At 45.6% G+C, this 10,489-nt stretch overlaps 3 protein-coding genes across 3 annotated transcripts in view; 1 reads left to right on the forward strand and 2 right to left on the reverse strand.

Moving 5' to 3' along the window:
• The window catches only part of SARC_11003 (hypothetical protein), a 3,013-nt gene extending 537 nt beyond the window's left edge, over positions 1-2,476 (forward strand). Inside the window, exons 2-3 of the mRNA XM_014294921.1 lie at positions 335-1,043; positions 1,243-2,476. Of these exons, the coding sequence (XP_014150396.1) occupies positions 335-1,043; positions 1,243-1,885 (1,352 nt within the window). The 3' untranslated portion in view covers positions 1,886-2,476. The remainder of the gene's footprint in view (positions 1-334; positions 1,044-1,242) is intronic.
• A 1,364-nt stretch (positions 2,477-3,840) lies between these two features.
• On the reverse strand, positions 3,841-6,927 carry SARC_11006 (hypothetical protein; the record flags this gene model as incomplete). Its single annotated transcript, XM_014294922.1, has 2 exons — positions 3,841-5,861; positions 6,879-6,927. The coding sequence occupies 2 exons, from the start codon at positions 6,925-6,927 to the stop codon at positions 3,886-3,888; spliced, it is 2,025 nt and encodes a 674-aa protein (XP_014150397.1). The 3' UTR covers positions 3,841-3,885.
• Positions 6,928-7,847: 920 nt separating this feature from the next.
• SARC_11008 (hypothetical protein) lies at positions 7,848-10,080 on the reverse strand. The gene is made up of 4 exons (XM_014294923.1): positions 9,945-10,080; positions 9,109-9,293; positions 8,501-8,624; positions 7,848-8,167 (listed from the first exon to the last, which is right to left on the reverse strand). The coding sequence occupies exons 1-4, from the start codon at positions 10,051-10,053 to the stop codon at positions 8,010-8,012; spliced, it is 576 nt and encodes a 191-aa protein (XP_014150398.1). The 5' UTR covers positions 10,054-10,080; the 3' UTR covers positions 7,848-8,009.
• Positions 10,081-10,489: the final 409 nt, after the last annotated feature.

Genomic DNA, 10,489 nt, shown 5'->3' on the forward strand with positions numbered 1-10,489 from the left:
TAAGTGTGTGTGTGTGTGTGTGTAAGATTTTTTTAATACCTAATTCATACTGTGGTAGCACCAAGCAATATATTTAGCCAATTGTGCATGTGGAGTCTTCTCTATTTTGCTTCCATCTTTTTCTGCTTATCTCTATCGAAAGAAAAGTAGTGCGCCCCCACGTCGTCATAATCATAAAGTACGAGCTCGATGTAACATACATATCTTCTAGATGCCTTGAGCAGGCGAAATCACAGACACGGAGAGCGTCTGGAACTCCGGGTTAATATCGCGTGTAAGCACCGCAGTAGCTCAGTTGATAGTACCTCACATCCGGTTTCTCCCCTCACTCCAGGCACGTGCTCGTACGATGGTACGGCTTTCTCCGGTTGGCAATCACAGACCGAGAAAAACCTGGTTACCGTACAAGGGGTTTTGTCAAACCGTCTGACGAAGTTTCTGAGGGAGCCAACACGTGTCATCGGAAGTGGTCGTACTGATGCAGGCGTGCACGCCATCGCTCAGGTTTTTCATTTCGATTTAAATGTATATGAACCACCTGCGAGAGAATGTGCTCTTGATCTATCACAAGTGGTGGAAACGGTCAATTCGGAGAGCACAGAACAGGGTGAAACACAGACTGTGGCGCATGACGAGTCGAATGCTCAGAAAGCGCCTTATAGCCATCAAGATGTTATCACTGCAGACCGGCGAGACTCGCCAAGCCATGATGAACATCGACAAGGTCAACAACAACCATCGGACCCAAAGAATGCGCACGGAAGCGATGCCGTAGGAACGATGAACAAAAAAAAGAAACCGAAAAACGAGGCCGGAGGCAAACACTGGGGCAGGGGCGCGATGATAGAAGAACTATGTGCGAGTCCAGACGCTGCCTTTCTGCTCCTGCGGGCGCTACGGTCCATTCCTGGCATCCAGGAGGGGTCGTTGAGTGTATTTGATGTGGTGGAGAAACCCGATACCTTCCACGCACGCCTGTCCGTGTCTAATAAGCGATACCGTTATGTGATACGGGAAGACTCGGCGTCGCCGTTTGAGGACAGGTGTGTGGTGGGTCCTTGTGAGTTCTTCGTGTGATGTTGCTTAACTGCGTGCAATTTACACGCCAGCGCTGTCTCTTCTCCTGTCTGGAGGCGCATATATTCCACATATTGCCGCCATGCATACGCGTGTTCTACTGCCATTTCCTGTCGTTTCGACAAATGCTAACATGAGTACACACGTTTCTACCCCATTGGACAGATACTGCTGGGCATTGTGTCTCGATCGCAACACCAGCAACAAACGACTAGACATGTCTAAGCTACGAGCGGCTAGTGCTCATGTTCTGGGTCCGCACGACATGCGCAACTTCGCCATCCTCGCCGAGAGAGACCCACGAAGTCCTGTGCGCAATATCACGAGACTGGATATAGACGTGTACGATATACAACTAGATCCTATATATACAATGCAGGCACCCATGTCTGCGGAGTATGATGCCGAAGCTGTCTTGGAGCGGCCACGCGCGGTTGGACTAGATACCATGCAGAAGAACGGTAGACCGTGTCGTAAAGTGGTCATTACGGTAGAATGTGACTACTTCCTCATGCGTATGGTAAGAATGCTAGTTGGCACTCTTGTGGATGTGGGGCTGGGTGCTTTGTCGGTGGAAGACTTCGAGAAACTACTGACACCGGAGTTTGCTAGCGATACTGCTATGAGCGATAGTACGAGTGCTTCTCGCCCCGCTATTGATAATACTAGTACGGGTATTGGTAAGTCACATGCGGGATCAGCCAACGCCGGTGTTCATAGGCGACCAAAAGCGGTACGCACAGCGCCGGCAAGAGGCTTATTCATGGTCTGTCCACTGTACGATGGTGTAGGTACGGCCATAGGGTGAACAGGAAACAGTTCGGACGATTTCCGGATCTGTTGGCGAGTTTTGCGCATGTAGCACTGTTGATGCAGTAGCACGAGTGCGATATTGTAAAGGTGGGTTGGCAGTGCCGATACCGACCAGGATTAGACGGCCCATATATCTAGTATATGACTTGATTTGGCACCATGCATTTGCTGTACTTTGGGTTGTGCATGTGACGTGCTCAGGTTCATATTACACAGAGGCCATGGAAAGTTAGCCGGGTTTGACCGTTAGCGGCGGATGCGGCAATAACTTGCTCGAGTCATAATCAAAGTGCCTTCCCAGCTCTTACGCAAGGAAGAATGCTTTTGATCGGTGTACATTTGCTCATCGTCAGGCTCAAATCGGTTTTATCTGTCGGTTGCTCTGAACATTTGTACTATGTCAACACTTCTGAGTAGATTGGGTATCTACTTATGGACAGGTCAGAAAATAGCACTCGGGCGGACGGGATTTCTCACATCGGAGTTCCGATCAAACTTGAGGCCAGAGATTAATGTATCGAGTATCTCTAATGCAATCCATCCCCGTGAGCGTATGCAAGATAAATTGATTTCATGCATGCAAATTTGTCAGTGCTGAACAATGTATCGAGTATCTCTAATGCAATCCATCCCCGTGAGCGTATACAAGATAAATTGATTTCATGCATGCAAATTTGTCAGTGCTGAACAATGTATCGAGTATCTCTAATGCAATCCATCCCCGTGAGCGTATGCAAGATAAATTGATTTCGTGCATGCAAATTTGTCAGTGCTGAACAATGTATCGAGTATCTATAATGCAATCCATCCCCGTGAGCGTATGCAAGATAAATTGATTTCATGCATGCAAATTCGTCAGTGCTGAACATGGAACTTTGTGAGCTGCCAATCTTCGTTGCACTGTTTGAAAACACGATATGCCAAGATTCTTAGCTGCAAGGCCGCGTACATTATCATTTACAGGCCATAAAGGTGTCACTTTATCAGCCTTCAAAATCTCTGTGCTTCCCAAAAACAGTTGCACTGTACTTCTCGGGGTACCTCATTGCTGCTGTATGCTCAAATAGACATAGAAATGGCGAAATATACATATCACTATCGAGTGTAGATATCTGAATGCCAAGTAGCCCTGTGTAAACTTGAAGCCCAAATAATACATATGTGTCCAGTTGGGCCACAAAGTGGACTTGAAAATATCTCGTACAAATCCCTACGCGTTCTGATATTCAGAGAGCCGAACTTGAAGCTGTATGTAGGTATATTAGGCAACCCATTTATTATGCAATGTTTTCAGATGCAGACATGTGGTCATGAAAGGCCTGTGACGCCCTCGCTGTCTTTTAAAGTAATGAAATAGCAGCCCGTTCAAGCTGTGTGCTTGGGGAAGGTCTCCAGATCTCAAATTCTTTTTCGATTCAATAGGCAGTTCTCAAGAACAACCAGCACACCAGTACCGCCGAGCAAAATGGTTAACAAGTAATCAAGGCATGCGGTGCAGCGCAGGGACTTGCAAGGTTCCAACTCACTGGGTAGCTGGCCACGGATTGAGATAATACACACCTGACGGACACCATCCGGTGCCGATGGCAGCAATGCATATATTTAAATAAACGAATCCCTACTAGTGTACAGTTCCCGTCGGATATCATTTCCAACGCTTCTTGAATTTTTCAGTAGACGGTAACAACTATTAGGTACTGTTGAACGAAGATAAGTAAGCATCTGTGACAGTACACGCGAACTTAGTGTGTATGGAGCTAGGTTGTCTCACCCAATAGCGGTCACGATATCAGCAAGCAACCTGATTTTCCTCCGCAAGCCGTATAACTTGCGAAGCCCTGAAGTGGCCATATGCAACGCGCGTCAGAAATGTGCAACCGGCACCTCGCACTATCAGATCTTTCGAAGAAAGTATGCAGTGACATGAGTTGTATAAACAGAAAGATATATCGATATACTTTATTATCTAGGCACATGTATATCATGCTCGCGCGATCAGACTGTCAAGCTTGTGCTGGACATGCTAAACTCGGGATTCGGTAACCTGAGAGAATCTCCATCACTGTCGCCGGCTGTGAGCGTTTCGCTATTGCCGGTACGCGTCTCCGTACTCGGCAGTGCCAATGCATCTGGATTTGGCAGTGCAACAGAAAGACCCGGAGATGGCAGACACATACCACTCATCTGTATACTGTCATTTGCACTCGCTGGCGGCTGTGGTAGTGTGTCCGGTTTCGCATCCGTGTTTGCTGGTGTGTCAGTACTACCAGCTGTGCTACCAGCTGCGCTATCTGACGGTGCATCCAAACTGAACCCAATACACATTGAAACGTCTGGGCTTTGACCCTCACAGAAGCTCTTGAGCTTACTCCTCAACTCACAAACACGTGAAAACAGCTTCCCGTTGTGCTCTTTACGATTGCGCGTGTGCCTGCACAGTTCGCGGTACTCCTGTGTCAGCCGTGAAAACTCGCTCATCAGCCTTCGATTATCTCCCTTGAGTTGTGACATATTACCTTCCATATCGTTTAAGAACTGTTTCTTTTTCATGCGGCACAGGGCTGCCGCTGCTCTGTTTTTCGCCCTACGCCTATCCGTCTTGAGCTCCAGCACTTCCCATTGCGTTAAATTCCGTCGTGTCGATAGCAAATTCAGTTTTTTGGTAGATACCTTCTGCAGCTCTTCTCGCGATAGGCCGACTTTACTCAAAATGGCCATGAACGAGTCCCTGTTGGCGTGATTATTGATCAAACTATCCTCCATACGCCCAGCCTCGTCGGTGTCTTCATCCAGATTCTCCCCTGTACCCTCACTCTTAGCACCCTCGCCACTTTTCACCACAGTTCCATGCGTTCCGTTTCTATCAGTTGCGTCTCGTTCAGCCACACTCGAATCGTCGCCATTGGAACATGCCACCACGCCCGATTGCAGCCCATCAATCGCCGACATATCATACTGTGGAAGGCTGTACCCCGTTAGACTGTTGGCAGGAACATTGGCCTTGTCGGAAGCCGTCATTCTATCTGGACTTTGCAGTGCAATCTCCGTTGACTGGGCATAGGTGGATGAGAGCGACGTGGGTAAGCTCAGAGTCGCTAGTTTGTCATCGTTATCTGTCTTCTGTTTCTTGTTGATTTTCACCGTTACTCGGCTGGGAATGGTTAACGACTGGTCGAGTGCGCCTGCAACTTCCTCTTGTGGTGTGTTATCTTCCTTCCGTTTGACACCTTTTACCGCGCGCCCGTCTGTCTGTATATCACCAGCACTCAACTTCACTGGTTGCTGCATAAGCGCTTGCTTGGGTGGTTGTGGCGGTGTAGCTAGTGCCTGAGGCGCAGCAGCCGCGCTCGCATTCGTCGCTACGAGGGAGTTGTTTGTATCTGCCCTACCTCCTACGCTAGTAGGCCCTTGTTGAGGTGGCACTCCATTCCGCGCGTACATAGCCATGGGTTGAATTTGTTGTGGTTGAATGTGTGGCGAAATTGCTTGCCGTACTATTAGAGGATGCAGCGGATAAGGTTGCTGAGGTCCGTTGAGCACAGCAGGACCATTAAGTACGCCGGGACGTCCATACATATAAGCTGCCGAAGCGTTTGAGTGATGTGGAAACGGGACTGGATGATTGAGATGCATATAAGGATTCACCTGCATATGAGGAGAATGCAATGTGGGTGCGAAAGGTCTAGTAGCCGGTTGTGAACCGTCATTATTTATAGGCTGCTGTGTTGGTTGCGTCTTGCTCTCGGCAATCGCATTGGGAATGAGAGTCGGTGTAGACAACGATGGTGATTGTGTGGGGACCGGTGCCGAGGGTGGGGGTGGCAGTACTTGAAGATCGGAATCCGACTGTGATTTCTTATTGTCATCACTAGTTGCACTACTAGACTTGAACCCTGGCTCTTGATTCTGTTGAGTGAGTGCCTGTTGTTGTTGTTGCTGCTGCTGCTGCTCACTGGCTTGCTGTGTCGGTACTGCAGCAGCGGGGGGTTGAGTACGTATATGCGTAAGAGAGGGTGTGAAATCTGGCACGGCCGGTAGTACTGCACTTCCTAATAGTGAGGCGTCCCCCTTCTGAAAGTCGAGAGCCAAATCAGCGTCTCCACTGTCCACTAGGAATGATTCCGTGAGTGAAGGTGAGTTTACAATGGGTGAAGAACCGTCAGCTTTTAAACTGCTACTCTCCTGACCATTCACGCTACTTGCAGCTGTTTGTTTGGTGTCAGACCCTGCACACCCAATAGCCGATCCTTTGTCGGCAGTAGCAGCATAGTCTACGACAGAAATATGTGTGCCTGCTCGATTGGATACGAGAATAGTAACTAATACGCATAGTATGATACACTTGGACATAATCAATATTTGTGAGCCGCCGCATGTTGACTCCAGCTACTACGCTGACAATTAGTAAGAGCGTCTGCCTAAAAACACCATCAAACACAACCGGCAAAGATTCTTATGCTATTTCAAATATCTACGCTTGGTCACCCGGTCAACTCGACGCTTTCTTTCGCAATCATTGACAATGACACAAAATTGCATGCACAGCTGTATTTCCCCGCAAAACCATATACTAACGCAGGAATACGCACACAAAACGGATTAAACTGGAAGCCTCTAGAAAGACCCTGATAGTTTGCGAGTAGGCAGCCATAGTACACCGATGGGTATAAGCTCTTGAACTGATACAATCTAACGTTGAACAGGACCCCAAAAGGTATCAATGCCCGCTAAAGAATATTTGTAGCGAGTGATATACATTCGCTCCCCTCATATCGATGTTGTACGAAATGAACAAACGTAATGTATATGTGCCAATTACTCGCATATCGACATCGATCGACACCTTCCGGAGTAAGAATATTGACACTTATAATCACAGTTGCCACCTGGGCTGAATGCGATACTGAGTGCAATACAGAGTGTCTTTGACTGGGTATTAATAACATTAATACAATGCCGAGAGCGAGCAAAACATATGTGATACATACCTTGCGGAGCAGGCTCTATGTCGCCGATAGGTGCCTCGGGAACAGTCATCGAGTATCAGCGCTACAGGTGTAAATCCGAAATATCCTATCTATATGAGTTAACACGTGTAGGCGAGCCCTGTCGCAGTGATTAATTGATTATTGAAGACTTCTTATAGGCAATCCATAAGCTAGTATTTACTAATACTATCTTGATGGCCTACTACTAGGGATAAGCGGCAAATTACACTTATTTGTCTGTAGCGATGGAGAAACAGGGGGTGTTATGATGGAATCCGCGTGCAAGGAAATGCGTTATAAAAAGTATCAATTATTTGGTGACGGGACCATGCGTCAACAGAAAGTGAAAATTCGCCCAACATTCGAGGCATGTACTGGGTACGCTTTCAACAGTACCAGAGACTTTGAAAGTACGTAAATAAATACTTATAAATCGAGTTATGCGATTTGACCATGGATCCGATCTCAGACAAATAGTGTAGGGAAGAAAAAGTGAAAGTGAATATTCTTTTTCCGTCTTCTTTTCATAACTTTATACGTTTTCTGAAATTATTGGCATACGGGAACGTTTTCCATGACAGCAGCTGTGTTGCGATCCCCATATATTCGCGTCATCCTTTTTTTGGAATTTCGATATGTTTAACAACTGTGCCAATTTTAGTGGTTGATACAAAATGGAAAAGGCACTTCCAATATTCGATTGGTTACTAAAAGACGTTTTGAGCCACACGAGAAAATAGTATGTAGGTATCCGAAATTACGATGACCGTGAAAGCTGTCACCTTTTCTTTGGTCATGTATAAATATATTTATATTAAACTTTCTCCTACATACGGATTCGTCCGTTCGCCATATTTTTACTTTTCATTCTCTCTACTACTAAATACTACAAGAGAGAGAGAGACTGGAGAGAGATGGAGAGAGAGATAGTAGGTCATGAAAAAAAATTGAAGATTGGCACTGGTGATATGCGCTGGAAGCCTGGAGAAGGCTGGAATCAGAAATCACTTTATTCAGTCTGGCACCAGCAATCACTCGTCTGGATTCTGGAAGTCTGGAACCATGATTGATTCATCATTATACAGTCGCTGGAATGCAACATTTCGTCTGCAAATTTTCTGGCATACATACTTACAGCATTGCAAATGCATCAGCTAAATCGTCTACTCTTTCAGTAGCATCTCCATTCATAGCATCGGGATGCAGAATGCCTTTCTCTCTGAGTAGTTCCCTTGCAAGATGAAATGTAAGGCCTGCGAATTCCATCAGGAACGCTAAGAGGACCACAGCTAAATATATCAGGAAAGGAGAACGTGCGAACTGTGAGTAGGTAGCCAATTTAGTCCACGATATCGTCCAAGTATGTCTACTTTTAACATAATTGAAAGTATATACAAAATAACTTTTAACTTAATTAAAAGTATGTACAAGATTATGGCATGAGGTGTCCTTTGTATTCAATTGATAGAAGTGTAAATTCTTGGCCCGTTGCGTTTGTGTAAAAAGAAATGGTATAAATTTCAAGCAGCACGCCGCATATACAAATGGAAACTCACACTGGCCAACATATTCCAAATTACTTAAATATAACATGCCGACATGGCCCGGTCGCTTTGACTCACCTCCGTGATCGTCGTTTTGGCCCACACCATAAACTGCCACCTTGTGACCTCTCGTGATTTTCTCACTTATGTATTCATACATTTGGAAAACGCCGGCGGTGCTCGGAACGGGATTGTACTCCATCTGAATGCGTCAATTCGAATGTATGGTGCGCGCTTTAGAAGTGGTGATGATTGGAAGGCAGCAGCCGATATCTGAACTATTTCCACTCCCGCTCTATTACAGCAAGGAGAATTATTAGAATTCAATAAATCCTCAATTAAAATGCAAAGTGATATCTGCAAGATAGCAAACAATTAAAAAACAAATGCAATGAGCGGGTAAGTGCGCTTCACAATATGTATATGATGCGTGATCTAGAACAAATTGGTCGACATCTAGAATGAAGCTGCTTTTAGTCTGGCGACAGATTGCGGCATGAACGTGGAGTCTTCAATAAAATGCAATCGTCAAGCGGGCAAGAAATAATGTGCGCCCATGTTTTAGCAGAACAGGCGGCACTTTCAAAAGCATGTGATGACTCCTGAAGAGTCCCGGTATATTCCAATCATTAACACATCCAACGAAGTAGATGTTTTTGTGTTTGCACACTAATCAAGTGACATACCCCGCATGCGGTCACCATCTGCTGCACTTGTGTATAAAGCGGCGTATTGTACGGCTCAGTCTGGAAATATATCACGACAGTCACATTATGAGAGTGCAGTTGCTGTAGATCTCTGTTTGACAGCACATCCCCTATGTACATTTTGTCCTCCATCAATTCAATCGGCGTTTGTGTCACTCGACTACCTGCAGATGTACGGTGAACTAGATTTATAAGCCCAAAGAAAAAAATTGTAGCGTGCATAAGCGTAGACTTCATTTCAGAAGTAATATTGCCAAAAGGTTTGACAGACGAGCATCAGACGTAAACCCAATTTTAAAGGCAAGCTCAATATCGATATCGCCATTGTTCTCAAAACCATCAAAAAATGCGTGGTAAAATGTAACAACGATCAGAGACAATGTACGCCAAGCTGGCACTACCTTCGCGTGTCGAATATGAAGAAAAACTTATAGCAGCGACTTTATGATGTCTGCAAGTCGCATCATCCGTGCGACGCGGGGTGGTTGATTGCACTGACTACTAACTTTACATTTTTACTGATTCAACAAGAGCTACGATAATGTAAGGGGATGTACTGACATGTGATGGATATGGAGCACGATGGAAAAATTCGATTGATCTGCTGATAGTTATAGTGAAATTCGCGCTCAAGGCATTTCGAATGACAGTCAAGCTACAGAACTACAATGGTGACCTCTAGGATAAGTTTTAAATGTTGTATTAACTTTAATCTGTGAAGTGCACTGCGTACATACAACCCCAAAAAGGTTGTGCTATTAAAACTCCTAGTATCCATATAGCGGCACTAGAAACTAGTACATAAACGAACATACTTAGTGGTGATATATGTGAAAACCCCTGCTGGACCCGGTGTGCCGTAACGCTCCCCTGGTTGCGTGCTAAGCATTGGTCGCACACACTAGACTCGCCATTCCAAGGCATTTCTATTAAGCCACATGATCTGCATGCCTGGGGAAAAAAATCAAAATCAATAGTCATTCAACCCGTGTTTTCGAATCTGTATCGGGCAAAGACCGGAGATTCGTATATAGGAATAGATTGCTAATTCAGCAAGAGATTAACACAAGATGTGACTCGATCATTGACGTTTGCGCATTCGCTATTGATTTTCGATGGGCTGACATTTCGGTATAGTCATACAGCCCGTATACGCAAAGGTGCGAATTTATGCATTTAAATCAAAAGCAACTCGTATTCAGGGCCAACCGCTAGCTGTGTGCTGTAAACAATAGCACATGCTGATGCAAATCGAAGTCTATAATACAGAGATGGCCAATTACACCAATGTATCAAAACTTGCTCTGTGTGTGTGTGTGTGTGTGCGTGTGTTTTGTGTGTGTGTGTGTGTGTGTGTGTG

The sequence above is a fragment of the Sphaeroforma arctica genome (assembly GCF_001186125.1).
Source record: "Sphaeroforma arctica JP610 unplaced genomic scaffold supercont1.1485, whole genome shotgun sequence".
NCBI lineage: Eukaryota > Ichthyosporea > Ichthyophonida > Sphaeroforma > Sphaeroforma arctica.